Raw genomic sequence first — 16,550 nt, forward strand, 5'->3', positions numbered from 1 at the left:
TAGACTGGGTATTGTGTAACGAGAAAGGATTAGTCAACAATCTTCTTGTGCGGGGTCCCTTGGGAAACAGCGACCATAACATGAAAGAATTCTTCATTAAGATGGAGAGTGAGAGAGTTGATTCCGAGACTAGGGTCCTGAATCTAAATAAAGGAAACTATGAAGGTATGAGGCGCGAGTCAGCTATGATAGATTGGGGAACGTTACTTAAAGGGTTGACAGTGGATAGGCAATGGCTAGCATTTAAAGAGCGCATGGATGAATTACAATAACTGTTCTTTCCTGTCTGGTGCAAAAATAAAACAGGAAGGGTGACTCAACCATGGCTTACAAAAGAAATTAGGGATAGTATTAGATCAAAGGAGGAGAAATATAACATGGCCAGACAAAGCAGAAAACCTAAGGATTGGGAGCGGTTCAGAATTCAGCAAAGGAGGACAAAGGGATTGATTAAGAAGGGGAAAATAGAGTACGAGAGCAAGCTTGCAGGAAACATAAAAACTGACTGTAAAAGCTTCCATAGATATGTGAAGAGAAAAAGATTAGTGAAGACAAATGTGGGTCCCTTACAGTCAGAAACAGAGGAATTTATAATGGGGAAGAAAGAAATGGCAGACCAATTAAATACATACTTTAATATAAAATAAAAACAAGAAATGCTGGAATCACTCAGCAGGTCTGGCAGCATCTGTGGAAAGAGAAGCAGAGTTAACGTTTCGGGTCAGTGACCCTTCTTGCTGTCTTCCTTCCCTGCCTGCCACATCTGAAAACTACAAGCCCTACTCACGCTACACTAGCCTCCACCCTGCACTCTCCAACAATTCAACATTCATCCCTTCCACGCTGTTGCCAGCAAACCCTGCACAAGCGGCAGCTTCACATTCAAAACACTCTCTTTTCTCATTCTCTTTCAACACAGCCACCAGCAGCACACCTTCAGAACTATTGGGGAACATAGGGTCTAGTGAGAAGGAGGAACTGTATGAAATCAGTATTAGTAGGGAAATGGTGTTGGGGAAATTGATGGGATTGAAGGCCGATAAGTCCCCAGGGCCTGATAATCTACATCCCAGAGTACTTAAGGAAGTGGCCCTAGAAATAGTAGATGCATTGCTGGTCATTTTTCAAAATTCTATAGAATCTAGAGCAGTTCCAATGGATTGGAGGGTAGCTAATGTAACCCCACTATTTAAAAAAGGAGGCAGAGAGAAAACAGGGAATTATAGACCAGTTAGCCTGACATCAGTAGTGGGGAAAGTGCTAACAGTCCATTATAAAAGATGTAATAGCAGAGCACTTGGAAAACAATGACATGATCGGACAAAGTCAACATGGATTTACGAAAGGGAAATCATGCTTGACAAATCTACTTGAATTTTTTGAGGATGTAACTAGTAGAATAGATAAGGGAGAACCAGTGGATGTGGTGTATTGGACTTTCAGAAGGCTTTCGATAAGGTCCCACATAAGAGATTAGCATGCAAAATGAAGGCACATGGGATTGGGGGTAAGGTACTGACATGGATAGAGAACTGGTTGGCAGACAGGAAACAAAGAGTAGGAATAAATGGGTCTTTTTCCGAGTGGCAGGCAGTAACTAGTGGGGTACCGCAGGGATCAGTGCTGGGACCCCAGTTATTCACGATACATATTAATGATATAGATGAGGGAAATAAATGTAATATATCCAAGTTTGCAGATGACACAAAGCTGGGTGGGAGTGTGAGCTGTGAGGAGGATGCACAGAAGCTCCAGTGTGATTTGGACAAGTTGAGTGAGTGGGCAAATACATGGCAGATGCAGTATAATGTGGATAAATGTGAGGTTATCCACTTTGGTGGCAAAAACAGAAAGGCAGATTATCTGAACGGTGATGGATTGGGAAAGGGGGAGGTGCAGCGAGACCTGGGTGTCCTTGTGCACCAGTCACTCAAAGTAAGCATGCAGGTGCAGCAGGCAGTTAAGAAGGCAAATGGTATGTTGGCCTTCATAGCGAGAGGATTCGAGTACAGGAGCAAGGATGTCTTGCTGCAATTATACAAGGCCTTGGTGAGAACACATCTGGAGTACTGTGTGCAGTTTTGGTCTCCTTATCTGAGGGAGGATGTTCTTGCTATGGAGGGAGTGCAGCGAAGGTTCACCAGACTGATTCCTGGGATGGCAGGACTGACATATGAGGAAAGATTGGGTCGATTTGGCTTGTATTTGCTAGAGTTTAGAAGAATGAGAGGGGATCTCATAGAAACCTACAAATTTCTAATAGGACTGGACAGACTAGATGCAGGAAGGATGTTCCCGATGGCGGGGCAGTCCAGGACGAGAGGTCACAGTCTAAGGATAAGGGGTAAGCCATTTAGGACTGAGCTGAGGAGGGATTTCTTCACCCAGAGAGTGGTGAACCTGTGGAATTCTCTACCACAGAAAGCAGTTGAGGCCAAATCATTAAATATATATCAGAAAGAGTTAGATATAGTTCTTAGGGCTCAAGGAATCAAGGGATACGGGGAGAAAGCGGGAACAGGGTAATAAGTTTGGATGATCAGCCATGATCGTATTGAATAGCGGTGCAGGCTTGAAGGGCCGAATGACCTACTCCTCCTATTTTCTATGTTTCTGTGTCCCAAAGACTGGCGGATTGTATCAAACAACATGTCCCTTCCACTGCTCGCAATGGGCAAGGCACAGGTCATACCCAACCAGCCCGTGCTTGCAAAACTCAAAACACAGTGTCCAACATCAAAAGTGATTCTGCAATTAGACAACATTTGCTAAATAATCTGCAGTGTGCTAATAATTACACTGACAAACAATTTAAGATTGTCAGTAGTGTTGCGCATTTGCCCGTACTGGAAGCTACATATATTAATACACAGGGCCCTGTTCTTTGCAGACAGAAATAACATGTATACACATTGCACCTGTTTCAGCTGAACAAAATAAGTGACAACCATTCGCTGGTTCATTCCTCAGGGCAATGCCTTGACCAATCAGAGTCAAGCTGCCTGGTTTAAATTTCAAACAAAGCTTGGCAATTAACTGTCAGTCACCATAAACTGGTGCAGTCTCCATGGCAACACCTCTACCTATCAGAGTTCACTTGCCAACCAATCAGCACTCTCCTCATGCAGATAAAGTTGTTGTTTTCCCTTACATAGGTTATTCTTGCGTGTTGTCCTGATGAGTGCAAGACAAAAAGCTTCGACAACATGTCTCTATTTTCAGCAATTCACAAACATGAAGCTTAAACTTAAACAAAGCAATTATGAATGTATGAGGGGAGAACTGGCTAAGGTTAATTGGGTAAATAGACCGGAAGGTATGAGGGGAGAACTGGCTAAGGTTAATTGGGTAAATAGACCGGAAGGTATGAGGGGAGAACTGGCTAAGGTCAATTGGGTAAATAGACCGGAAGGTATGAGGGGAGAACTGGCTAAGGTTAATTGAGTAAATAGACTAGAAGGTATGAGGGGAGAACTGGCTAAGGTTAATTGAGTAAATAGACCGGAAGGTATGAGGGGAGAACTGGCTAAGGTTAATTGAGTAAATAGACCGGAAGGTATGAGGGGAGAACTGGCTAAGGTTAATTGAGTAAATAGACCGGAAGGTATGAGGGGAGAACTGGCTAAGGTTAATTGGGTAAATAGACCGGAAGGTATGAGGGGAGAACTGGCTAAGGTTAATTGAGTAAATAGACTAGAAGGTATGAGGGGAGAACTGGCTAAGGTTAATTGAGTAAATAGACCGGAAGGTATGAGGGGAGAACTGGCTAAGGTTAATTGAGTAAATAGACCGGAAGGTATGAGGGGAGAACTGGCTAAGGTTAATTGAGTAAATAGACCGGAAGGTATGAGGGGAGAACTGGCTAAGGTGAATTGAGTAAATAGACTGGAAGGTATGAGGGGAGAACCGGCTAATGTTAATTGGGTAAATAGACTGGAAGGTATGAGGGGAGAACCGGCTAATGTTAATTGGGTAAATAGACTGGAAGGTATGAGGGGAGAACTGGCTAAGGTTAATTGAGTAAATAGACTAGAAGGTATGAGGGGAGAACTGGCTAAGGTTAATTGGGTAAATAGACTGGAAGGTATGAGGGGAGAACTGGCTAAAGTTAATTGGGTAAATAGACTGGAAGGTATGAGGGGAGAACTGGCTAAGGTTAATTGAGTAAATAGACTAGAAGGTATGAGGGGAGAACTGGCTAAGGTTAATTGGGTAAATAGACTGGAAGGTATGAGGGGAGAACTGGCTAAAGTTAATTGGGTAAATAGACTGGAAGGTATGAGGGGAGAACTGGCTAAGGTTAATTGGGTAAATAGACTGGAAGGTATGAGGGGAGAACTGGCTAAAGTTAATTGGGTAAATAGACTGGAAGGTATGAGGGGAGAACCGGCTAAAGTTAATTGGGTAAATAGACTGGAAGGTATGAGGGGAGAACTGGCTAAGGTTAATTGAGTAAATAGACTAGAAGGTATGAGGGGAGAACTGGCTAAGGTTAATTGGGTAAATAGACTGGAAGGTATGAGGGGAGAACTGGCTAAGGTTAATTGGGTAAATAGACTGGAAGGTATGAGGGGAGAACCGGCTAAAGTTAATTGGGTAAATAGACTGGAAGGTATGAGGGGAGAACTGGCTAAGGTTAATTGAGTAAATAGACTAGAAGGTATGAGGGGAGAACTGGCTAAGGTTAATTGGGTAAATAGACTGGAAGGTATGAGGGGAGAACTGGCTAAAGTTAATTGGGTAAATAGACTAGAAGGTATGAGGGGAGAACTGGCTAAGGTTAATTGGGTAAATAGACTAGAAGGTATGGCAGTAAATGAAAGTGGGAAACATTTAAAGAAACAAAAGTACAGTCTGTTCAAAAACAAAACTCGTCAAGGAAGGCCCATCCGTGACTCACTCAGGAAGTTAAGGAGTGTATTAGACTAAAAGAAGCGACTTGCAATGTTGCAAAAAATAGTAGCAAGTCTGAGGATTGGGAGTGTTTTAGAAACCAGCAAAGAGCCACCAAAATGTTAATAAAAAGGGAAAAAATAGAATGAGAGTAAACTAGTCAGCAATATAAAAACCGATTGTAAGAGCTTTTATAAGTACATAAAAAGGAAGAGAGTAGCTCAAGTAGACATTGGTCCCTTAGAGGCAGAGACAGGAGAAATCATGATGGGGAATGAGGAAATGGCAGAGATATTGAACAAATATTTTGTGTCTGTCTTCACAGTAGAAGACACAAATTCCATACCAGAAATAGGCAGTAATCAAGGGGCTAGCAATCAAGGGGCGGCACAGTGGTGCAGTGGTTAGCACCGCAGCCTCACAGCTCCAGCAACCCGGGTTCAATTCTGGGTACTGCCTGTGTGGAGTTTGCAAGTTCTCCCTGTGTCTGCGTGGGTTTCCTCCGGGTGCTCCGGTTTCCTCCCACATGCCAAAGACTTGCAGGTTGATAGGTAAATTGGCCTTTATAAATTACCCCTGGTATAGGTAGGTGGTAGGGAAATATAGGGACAGGTGAGGATGTAGTAGGAATATGGGATTAGTATAAATGGGTGGTTGATGATCAGCACAGACTCGGTGGGCCAAAGGGCCTGTTTCAGTGCTGTATCTCTAAATAAATAAATAAATAAAAAGAGTGAGGAAATTAAGGATATTGATATCAGCCAAGAAAAAATATTGGAGAAACTTGAGCGACTAAAATCTGACAAGTCCCCGGGACCAGATGGCCGACATACTAGGGTTCTAAAAGAGATAGTGGACGCGCTGGCTATAATTTTCCAGACTTCCTTAGATTCAGGAATGGTCCCGTCAGATTGGAAGTTGGCAAATGTTACACCGCTTTTCCAGAAAGGAGATAGAGAGAAAACAGGGAATTCCAGGCCAGTTAGCCTAACATCAGTCATTAGGAAGCTGTTGGCATTGGAAACTATTATTTAAAGAAGTCTTAACATTGCACTTGGAAAAGCATCGTATGATTAGAACAAGTCAGCATAGTTTTACTAAAGGGAAATCCTGTTTGACAAATTTATTTGAGGTTTTAGAGGATGTAACTAGTAGGGTAGATAAAGGGGAACCAGTAGATGTAGTATACCTGGATTTTCAAAAGGCATTCAGCCACATAAAAGATTAATAGGCAAGATAAGGGCTCATGGTGTTAGGGTAAAATATTAGCGTGGATAGAGGATTGGTTAACAGACAAGAAGCAGAGTGTGGGCAAAAACAGGGCATTTTCAAGTTGGCAGGCAGTGAATAGTGGAGTGCTGCAAGGAGCAGTGCTAGGGCCTCAGCTATTTACAATCTATATTAATGACTTGGATGAAGAGACAGAGAGTAATGTATCTAAATTTGCTGATGATACAAAGCTCGATGGAAAGGTAAGCTGCAGGGAGGATGTAGAGAGGCTGCACAGAGATATAGACAGGTTAAGTGAGTGGATAACAAGATGGCAAATGGAGTATAATGTAGGGAAGTGTGAAATAGATAAGCAGAATATTTTTTAAAAGATGCGAAAGTGGTAAGTGTTCAAAGAGACTTGGGGGTATTCATACAAGGAACGCACAAAGTTAACATGCAGGTGCAGCAGGCTATTAGGAAGGCAAATGGCATGTTGGACTTTATTGCAAGGAGATTGGAGTACAGGAATAAAGAATTCTTACTAAAATTGTACAGGACTTTGGTGAGACCGCACCTGGAATACTGCGTGTAGTTTTGGTCTCCACATTTAAGAAAGGATATACTTGCACTGGAGGCAGTGCAGCGAAGATTTACGAAATTGCTCCCTGGGATCAGGGGGTTGTCCTATGATGAGACGCTGGAGTAAATTGGGCCTATATTCTCTAGAGATTAGAAGAATGAGCAGTGATCTAATTGAGACATACAAGATTCTGAAAGGACTTGATAGGGTGGAAGCTGAGAGATTGTTCCCACTGGTCAGGGAATCTAGAACACAGGGACACAGTCTCAGGATAAGGGGCCAATCATTCAGGACTGAGATGAGGAGAAATTACTTCACACAAAGGGTCGTGAATCTTTGGAATTCTCCACCGCAGAAGGTTGTGGATGCTCCCTTGCTGAATTTATAGAAGGTGAGATAGACTGATGTTTGGTCACTCAGAGGGCGGGAACGTGGAGTTGAAGCTGAAGATTAGCCATGATCATACTGAATGGAAGAGCAGGCTCAAAGGGCCATATGGTCTACTCCTCCTCCTATTTCTTACGTTCTATGTTCCGGAGACATGAGCACAAAATCTAGGCTTGCACACCGGTGCACTACAGTTAGAGGTGCAGCCTCTCAGATGAGAAGTTAAACCAAAGTCTTTCCTGCTTTTACCTTGCCAAGTTTTGTATCATACGCAATCTTCAAAATTGTACTACCTATACTGAAGTCCATGTCATTTATATGAGTGTTTAAAAGATGTGTCTAACATTCCTTTGGTTATTTCCAGGGAATCTGGTACTCTGCCCACAAAAGCAAGTGAGTGAGAGAGACCAAAGTTAAGCTCTAAAAGCCACGACTGACTCCGTCATGTAGTAACTAGTGAACGTGGTAGTAGAAACTTCATGAGGACAAAGACTGGTGAAATGGGCTGACACATGGAAGATGCACTTTATAGCAGATAAGTGCAGAGTTGTGCACTTTGGGAGTAACAATATAGAGCAGCAGTATAAAAAAATGGTACTGTGTAGAGATCAGTCATTATAGGAACGTATTGAGGCTTTAGAGAGGGAACAGTATAGATTCACTAGAATGCTGCCTGGTGTGAGGAAATACAAATATAACAAAGACTTGAAAAATGGGGTATTGTTGTTTAAAAAAAGCACAAATTATGGGGAGATATGATAGATGTATTTAACATAATGAAAAGATGAAACTGGGTAGCTTGAAGCAGACAATTTCTGGTAGTTGAGGGGTCAAGAACAAAGGGTCATAAATAGAAGATTAAATATACAACAGGACATAGATAGGTTAGTAGAATGGGAAGACAAGTGGCAGATGGAATTTAATACTAACAAGTGTGAGGTGATGCATTTTGGCAGAAGGGATAGGGAGAGGCAATATAGATTTAATGGCACAGTTCTAAAGAGTGTGCAGGGACAGAAGGACTTCAGGGTGTGTATGCATCGATCTTTGAAGGTAGCAGGACATATTGAGAGAGTGGTTAATAAACTATATGGGATCTTGGGCTTCATAAGTAGAGGCATTGAGTACAAAAACAGGGAAGTTGTTGCTGATCCTTTAGAAAGCTCTGGTTAGGCCACAACTAGAGAATTGTGTCCAGTTCTGGTCACCACATTTCAGGAAGGATGTGAGGGTCTTTGAGAGGGTGCAGAGGAGAGTTACCAGAATGGTTTCAGGGATGAGGGATTTTAGTTACAAGGTTAGGTTGGAAAAGCTCGGGTTGTTCTCTGGGGAGCAAAGGAGATTGAGGGGAGATTTAATAGAGGTGTACAAAATTATAACAGGCTTAGATCAGTTAGACAAGGAAAAACTCCTCCCATTAACTGATGGTATAAAGACTAGGGGACACAAGTTGAAGGATTTGGAAAGAGATGCAGGGGGAATGTGAGGAAGAACTTTTTTACTCAGTGGGTGGTAATGACCTGGAACTTGCTGCCCACGAGGGTGGTGGTAGGGGAGACAATCAATAATTTCAGAAGGAAATTGGATGAGGGCTTGAAAGAAATAAACTGGCAGGGCTACCTGGATGGAGCTGGGGAGTGGGACTGACTGCATTGCTCTACGGGGAGCCGGCATGGACTCGATGGGCTGAATGGCCTCCTTCTATGTCGTAATTGACTCTATGACTCTGATTTAGGACAGAGGGCAGGAGACACTTTCTCACACAGAGAGTTATGGAGCTGTGGGATTCACTCGCTGCGTTAGTGGTTGAGGCATAAACTGTCAACATTCAGGATTAAATCGGAGAGGTGGATGAAGGCAGCAGGTTAGTACCCAGGAAATCTGGACCTCCTTTTCCTTTTTTACTCCAAAGCGTTGTTCTGTACATCTGATGCTGCAGCTCTTTTCTATCAAAACAACATGTACTTTTTTTATTTCCAAAATATACTTTATTCATAAAAATATGCAAAAAATACATTTCCAAACAGTTTCAAACAGCACCAAAAAATACAAACATTGCAAGGGAGATCAGTTTCCTTCATTACAATCATGAGATGCCTCACAACCCTTCCATGTCACATTTGACATGCCATATACATTTTTACATTTTACAGCACACAAAATTTTCCCGATACAGTTCGAGGGGTTTCCCATGGATCCAGCCCCTCAGTTCAGCTTGATGGCGGGACCTTACACTGTGGTCTTTCCCCATTGAGCCTTTGCTGCGGCTGCCCCAAGCTTTAGTGCATCCCTCAGCACGTAGTCCTGGACCTTGGAATGTGCCAGTCTGCAACATTCGGTGGTGGACAACTCTTTGCGCTGGAAGACCAGCAGGTTTCGGGCAGACCAAAGGGCGTCTTTCACCGAATTGATAGTCCTCCAGCAGCAGTTGATGTTTGTCTCGGTGTGCGTCCCTGGGAACAGCCCGTAGAGAACAGACTCCTGTGTTACAGAGCTGCTTGGGATGAACCTCGACAAAAACCACTGCATCTCTTTCCACACCTGCTTTGCAAAGACACATTCCAGGAGGAGGTGGGCAACCGTCTCTTCCCCACCACAGCCACCGCGGGGGCATTGCGCGAAGGGGGCAAGACTTCGGGCGTGCAGGAAGGATCTGACGGGGAGGGCCCTTCTCACCACCAGCCAAGCTACATCTTGGTGCTTGTTTGAAAGTTCTGGTGATGAGGCATTCCGCCAAATGACTTTCAAAACAACATGTACTTGAGAGGTGATAAACAGCCAGTCTGATGAAAAACCAATCTTTTTTGCCTACGGCAGCTACTTTAGTCGCCAGTAAGAGGCCAGGGAACACATCAAGGTCACGCCGCCAGCTGCTGTTTAATCATCAACAGCACCATGGACAAGGACAGCCTCTCTCTCTCTGCCTCCCTCCCTCTGTCTCTCTCTCTCTGCCTCTCTCCCTCTGCCCTCTCCCTCTGCCTCTCTCCCTCTGCCTCTCTCTCTCTGCCTCTCTCCCTCTGCCTCTCCCTCTGCCTCTCTCCCTCTGCCTCTCTCCCTCTGCCTCTGCCTCTCTCTCTCTGTCTGTCTCTCTGCCTCTCTCCCTCTGCTTCTCTTCTTCTGCCTCTCCCTCTGCCTCTCTCCCTCTGCCTCTCTCTGTCTGTCTGTCTCTCTGCCTCTCTCCCTCTGCTTCTCTTCTTCTGCCTCTCCCTCTGCCTCTCTTCCTCTGCCTCTCTCCCTCTGCCTCTCTCTGCCTCTCTCTCTCTGCCTCTCTCTGCCTCTCTCCCTCTGCCTCTCTCCCTCTGCCTCTCTCTCTCTGTCTCTCTCCCTCTGCCTCTCTCTCTGTCTGTCTCGCTGCCTCTCTCCCTCTGCCTCTCTCTCTCTGCCTCTCTCCCTCTGCCTCTCTCCCTCTGCCTCGCTCTCTCTGCCTCTCTCTCCCTGCCTCTCTCCCTCTGCCTCTCTCTCTCTGCCTCTCTCTCTCTGCCTCTCTCCCTCTGCCTCTCTCCCTCTGCCTCTCTCTCTCTGCCTCTCTCTCCCTGCCTCTCTCCCTCTGCCTCTCTCTCTCTGCCTCTCTCCCTCTGCCTCTCTCTCTCTGCCTCTCTCTCTGCCTCTCTGCCTCTCTCCCTCTGCCTCTCTCCCTCTGCCTCTCTCTCTGCCTCTCTCCCTCTGCCTCTCTCTCTGTATGTCTCTCTGCCTCTCTCCCTCTGCTTCTCTCTCTCTGTCTCTCCCACTCTGCCTCTTTCTCTCTGCCTCTCTCTCTCTGTCTGCCTCTCTGCCTCTCCCCCTCTGCCTCTCCCTCTGCCTCTCTCCCTCTGCCTCTCTCCCTCTGCCTCTCCCTCTGCCTCTCTCTCTCTGCCTCTCTCTCTCTGCCTCTCCCTCTGCCTCTCTCCCTCTGCCTCTCTCCCTCTCCCTGTGCCTCTCTCCCTGTGCCTCTCTCTCTTTGTCTGTCTCTCTGCCTCTCTCCTTCTGCCTTGCTCCCTCTGCCTCTCTCTCCCTCTGCCTCTCTCCCTCTGCCTCTGTCTGCCTCTCTGCCTCTCTCCCTCTGCCTCTCTCTCTCTGCCTCTCTCTCTCCCTGCCTCTCTCTCCCTGCCTCTCTCTCCCTGCCTCTCTCCCTCTGCCTCTCTCTCTCTGCCTCTCTCCCTTTGCCTCTCTCCCTCTGCCTCTCTCCCTCTGCCTCTCTCTCTCTGCCTCTCTCTCTCTGCCTCTCTCTCCCTGCCTCTCTCCCTCTGCCTCTCTCTCTCTGCCTCTCTCCCTCTGCCTCTCTCTCTCTGCCTCTCTCTCTGCCTCTCTGCCTCTCTCCCTCTGCCTCTCTCTCTCTGCCTCTCTCTCTCTGCCTCTCTCCCTCTGCCTCTCTCTCTGTCTGTCTCTCTGCCTCTCTCCCTCTGCTTCTCTCTCTCTGTCTCTCCCACTGCCTCTTTCTCTCTGCCTCTCTCTCTCTGTCTGCCTCTCTGCCTCTCCCCCTCTGCCTCTCCCTCTGCCTCTCTCCCTCTGCCTCTCCCTCTGCCTCTCTCTGCCTCTCTCTGTCTGTCTCTCTGCCTCTGTCTCTCTGCCTCTCTCCCTCTACCTCTCTCTCTCTGCCCTCTCCCTCTGCCTCTCTCCCTCTGCCTCTCTCTCTCTGCCTCTCTCACTCTGCCTCTCCCTCTGCCTCTCTCCCTCTGCCTCTCTCCCTCTCCCTGTGCCTCTCTCCCTGTGCCTCTCTCTCTTTGTCTGTCTCTCTGCCTCTCTCCTTCTGCCTTGCTCCCTCTGCCTCTCTCTCCCTCTGCCTCTCTCTCCCTCTGCCTCTCTCCCTCTGCCTCTCTCCCTCTGCCTCTCCCTCTGCCTCTCTCTCTCTCTCTGTGTCTCTCTGCCTCTCCCTCTGCCTCTCTCCCTGTGCCTCTCTCTCTCTGTCTGCCTCTCTCCCTCTGCCTTCCTCCCTCTGCCTCACTCTCTGTCTGTCTCTCTGCCTCTCCCTCTGCCTCTCTCCCAGTGCCTCTCTCTCCTTCTGCCTTCTCCCTCTGCCTCTGCCTCTGCCTCTCATTTCCTCTGTCTCTTTCTGTTTTTCCCTCTTGGCCTTGTTTATGGAGGGTGGCTCCCTAACCCCAGACCCAAGCTGCGCTGTGATGAATCAGAATCGTTACAGTGCAGAAGGAGGCCATTCGGCCCATCGTGTCCACACTGGCTCTCTGAAACAGCAATTCCCTCAGATCCATTCCCCTGCCTTCTCCCCATAACGCTGCACATTCTTCCTTTTCATATAACTGTTTAGTTCCCTTTTGAATGCTTCAATTGAACCTGCCTCCACCACACTCTCAGGCACAGTCCGGACCTTAACCACTCGCTGCGTGAAAAAGTTTTTCCTCATGTCACTTTTGCTTCTCTTACCGATTACTTTAAATCTGTGCCCTCTCGTTCTCGAACCTTTCACGAGTGGGAACAGTTTCTCTCTATCTACTCTGTCCAGATCCCTCATGATTTTGAATACCTCTATCAAATCACCTCTCAGCCTTCTCTTCTCCAAGGAAAACAGTCCTAAATTCTCCAATCTATCTTCATAACTGAAATGCCTCATCCCTGGAACCATTCTCATGAATCTTTTCTGTACTCTCTCCAATGCTGTCATATCTTTCCTAAAATGTGGCGCCCAGAATTAGACGCAATACTCCAGCTGAGGCCGAACTAGTATCTCATACAAGTTCAACATAACTTCCTTGCTCTTGTACTCTATGCCCCTATTAATAAAGCCCAGGATACTGTATGCTTTATTAACAACGCTCTCAACCTGTTCTGCCACCTTCAATGACTGATGTACATATACACCCAGGTCCCTCTGCTCCTGCACTCCCTTTAAAATTGTATCCTTTATTTTATATTATCTCTCCATGTTCTTCCAGCGAAATGAATCACTTCACATTTCTCTGTATTGAACTTCATCTGCCACCTGTCTGCCCACTCTACCAACTTGTCTATGTCCTTTTGAAGTTCTACACAGTCTTCCTCACAGTTCACAATGCTTTCAAGTTTTGTATCATCTGCAAACTTTGAAATTGTGCCCTGTACACCAAGGTCTAGGTCATTAATATATATTAGGAAAAGCAAGGATCCCAACACTGATCGCTGGGGAATTCCACTACAAACCTTCCTCCCCGAAAAACAACCACCAACCATTACTCTTTGTTTCCTGTCACTCAGCCAATTTTGTATCCATGTTGCTACCGTCCCTTTTATTCCATGAGCTACAAGTTTGCTCACAAGTCTGTCGTGTGGCACTGTATCAAACGCCTTTTGAAAGTCCATGTACACCACACCAACAGCATTGCCCTCATCAACCCTCATCAGAGGGTTAGATAGGGTGGATAGTGAGAGTCTTTGTCCTCGGATGGTGATGGCAAACACGAGGGGACATAGCTTTAAGTTGAGGGGTGATAGATATAGGACAGATGTCAGAGGTAGTTTCTTTACACAGAGAGTAGTAGGGGCGTGGAACGCCCTGCCTGCAACAGTAGTAGACTCGCCAACTTTAAGGGCATTTAAGTGGTCATTGGATAGACATATGGATGAAAATGGAATAGTGTAGGTCAGATGGTTTCACAGGTCGGCGCAACATCGAGGGCCGAAGGGCCTGTACTGCGCTGTAATGTTCTAATTCTAATTCTAACCCTCTCGTTACCTCCTTAAAAAAACTCCAGTAAGTTAGTTAAACATGATTTTCCCTTAAGAAATCCATGCTGGCTTCTCTTAATTAACTCTCATTTGTCCATGTGACTATTGCTTTTGTCCCAAATTATTCTTTCTAGAAGTTTTCCCACCACCCAAGTTAAACTGACTGGTCTGTAGTTGCTGGGCTTATCTCTGCACCCTTTTCTGAACAAGGGTGTAACATTAGCAATTCTTCAGTCCTCTGGCACCATCCCTGAGTCTAAAGAAGACTGAAAAATTATGGCCAGTGCCTATGCGATTTCCACCCTCACTTCCCTCAGTATCCTTGGATGCATCTTATCTGGCCCTGGTGTTTTATCCACTTTAAGTGTGGACAGCCGATCTAATACTTCCGCTTTATCAATTTTAAACCCCTCTAGTGTCTGACTTACCTCCTCTTTCAACATTGCCTGGGTTGCATCTTCTTCCTTGGTAAAGACAGATGCAAATTATTTATTTAATACCTCAGCTATACTCTCTGCCCTGTCATTTCTGGGCCCCTCCCTCTGCTTCCTTTGCCCCACCGAGCTGGACTTGGGACCTCTTATTTAAACAATTTTCAGGTTCAAACAGTCTGCATTATGAAAGTTGAGATATCCTGGCTCACCGGACTTTTCCATCGACTCAAGCTGATGATCAATAAAATGCAGTTGACACCAGAATCCCCCAAAAACAAAATCGCAGTGATCGCGTCATTGGAGCTGGCACTTTCCCAGTTCCCAGTCACTTGGTGCAAAGATCTGGCAACTCCTGCACATAATCTGAGTAATGTTTACTTTTATTGAGTAATGGTTTGTTTTCTCTCGTTGTTGTTGTACAGTTTGAAAAGGTAAATATCGGACGTCAGTGGAAAGTTGGGCTGGGAGGTCGGTGGCCGGACACAGCCCAAGGCCGGATCCAATGGGCAATGACAGCTGGGCTCACCGCCCCCACCTCCCTGCCCTGCTTTTAGAGGCCAGTTCAAGCCCCATCTTCCAGTGTTTCACTGAGACTCAAACTTCCCTGGACATCAGAGAATTGCCTCCTCGCAGCAGGTATCCTCACCGAGTCATCATCAAACGCCACTCATTGTTTTTTTTGTTCAGAACGAAATATAGATCGCAGCCAATTCGTTTCGTTATAACTAAAATTCTGTTTAATTGTTATAATGATTTTTATAATTGATATAGTTTGTGCCATTTAAGTTCGACAAGCGTAGATTTTATAAACGGCTTTTATCCTCCCAGTTACTATAGAAATCTCGCTACACCTACTCTACCTTCATCTCCTTTCCTTCATCTCCTGCCTCTTTCCTTCTCTTCATTCCCTCCTTCCCTTCATTCTGCTTTTCCTTCCATTTACTTCTGATTTGTTACATTTCTCTTGTTATTTTCTAGTGAAATGGCCGGTGAAAATTTTCAGATCCTCGATTCCATCCTGAATGGCAGCGCTTTCGCTTCTTCTGGAAGATTGAAATCCAGACGCAGCAAGTGGAATGTCCGGGCTTCAGAAATGGCTAAACGCACATTCAACCCAATCCGTGCCATCGTGGATAACATGAGGATCGAGCCAAACCCTCACAAATCCATGATCTCCCTCTCTATCGGTAAGAGCTGCAGTCAAATCATCTTTTACACTTAACCATATTAAGAATACTGCATTCGACCCGCACAATTTTTGGCTGCAGTCACATTAAAGATTCCGGGCTGGGCTCAGTTTGCAAAAAGTTCCGAGTAACTTTTCAAATTCTGGTAAATTTTTGACCTGTTGATTAATTTTTGGAACGGACAGGGTGGATTCCGGGTAAATTGGGAATAAACCTCCACAGCCAAAAAGCAAAAAGCCACGTAACAGGTGTGTCAGCAAAGTTATTTCTTTCTTTTGGGCCTCCTTATCTCGAGAGACAATGGATACGCGCCTGGAGGTGGTCAGTGGTTTGTGAACAGGAGACAGAGAGTAGTGGTTAATGGATGTTTTTAGGGCTGGGGAAAAGTTTGTAGTGGAGTTCACCAGGGATCAGTTTTGGGACCCTTGTTTTTCCTGATATACATTAATGACCTAGACCTTGGTGTAAAAGGCACAATTTCCAGATTTGCGGACAATACAAAACTTGGAAGTGTTGTCAACTCTGAGGAGGATAGTGTAGAACAGGTTGTCCAACATACAGCCCACAAGCTGGAACCCAGCCTGCCAAAGGTTTCTATCTGGTCCGCCAATCCTTCCTAACTTGTGAACAGAAAGGGGAGAGATTGATTTTGTTTCATTTGTGTCCCCCTAGTCCCTAGTTGTTAGCAGTAAGTGAGCTGAGAGTTGGTGCAATGCAGCCTGTACCTGAACAGTCACTGGAGGACACGGGGTAATCGGACTTACTGGGAAGACTGGTGCCGTCAATCAGGGGATGCTGCCCAATGGGAGTGGGGCAGGGGGTGGTGGCAACGGAGGGAGTTGATGCCGATTCAGGGTGCGGGGGCCAGCACCGAGCAGCAGTGTGTTTCTGCTCCTGGTGCATGGTGGGTGAAGGGAGAAATTGTTGGGGATAAAAGAGGTTTTTACCCAGTATGCCCTATTTCTTTTACCCAGATCGACCAAAGTTTTAGTTGTGTAGGTTAATGAATTAGTTTTCTCATTTAAAGCTTGTTCACAAAAATGCACATTTTTTTGTTGTTTTGATGAATAGTAAGATAAATTTCTATTGCCTTTATCTTACCAAAATTTGCCCACTGGCTCCCTATGTAGGACAAAAATTGTAATGTGGCCCCTCACTCGAAAAGGTTGGATAGCCCTGGTGTAGAATTTCAAAGGACATGGACAGGTTAGTGGAATGAGT

The 16,550-nt window shown here is 45.7% G+C and overlaps 1 protein-coding gene across 1 annotated transcript in view; it reads left to right on the forward strand.

Annotated features, from left to right (window-relative positions):
* The first annotated feature begins 14,613 nt into the window (after nucleotides 1–14,613).
* The window catches only part of tat (tyrosine aminotransferase), a 162,332-nt gene continuing 160,395 nt past the window's right edge, over nucleotides 14,614–16,550 (forward strand). Inside the window, exons 1-2 of the mRNA XM_068048945.1 lie at nucleotides 14,614–14,778; nucleotides 15,121–15,329. Of these exons, the coding sequence (XP_067905046.1) occupies nucleotides 14,645–14,778; nucleotides 15,121–15,329 (343 nt within the window). The 5' untranslated portion in view covers nucleotides 14,614–14,644. The remainder of the gene's footprint in view (nucleotides 14,779–15,120; nucleotides 15,330–16,550) is intronic.

The sequence above is a fragment of the Heterodontus francisci genome, chromosome 17 (assembly GCF_036365525.1).
Source record: "Heterodontus francisci isolate sHetFra1 chromosome 17, sHetFra1.hap1, whole genome shotgun sequence".
In the NCBI taxonomy this organism is placed as follows: Eukaryota; Metazoa; Chordata; class Chondrichthyes; order Heterodontiformes; family Heterodontidae; genus Heterodontus; species Heterodontus francisci.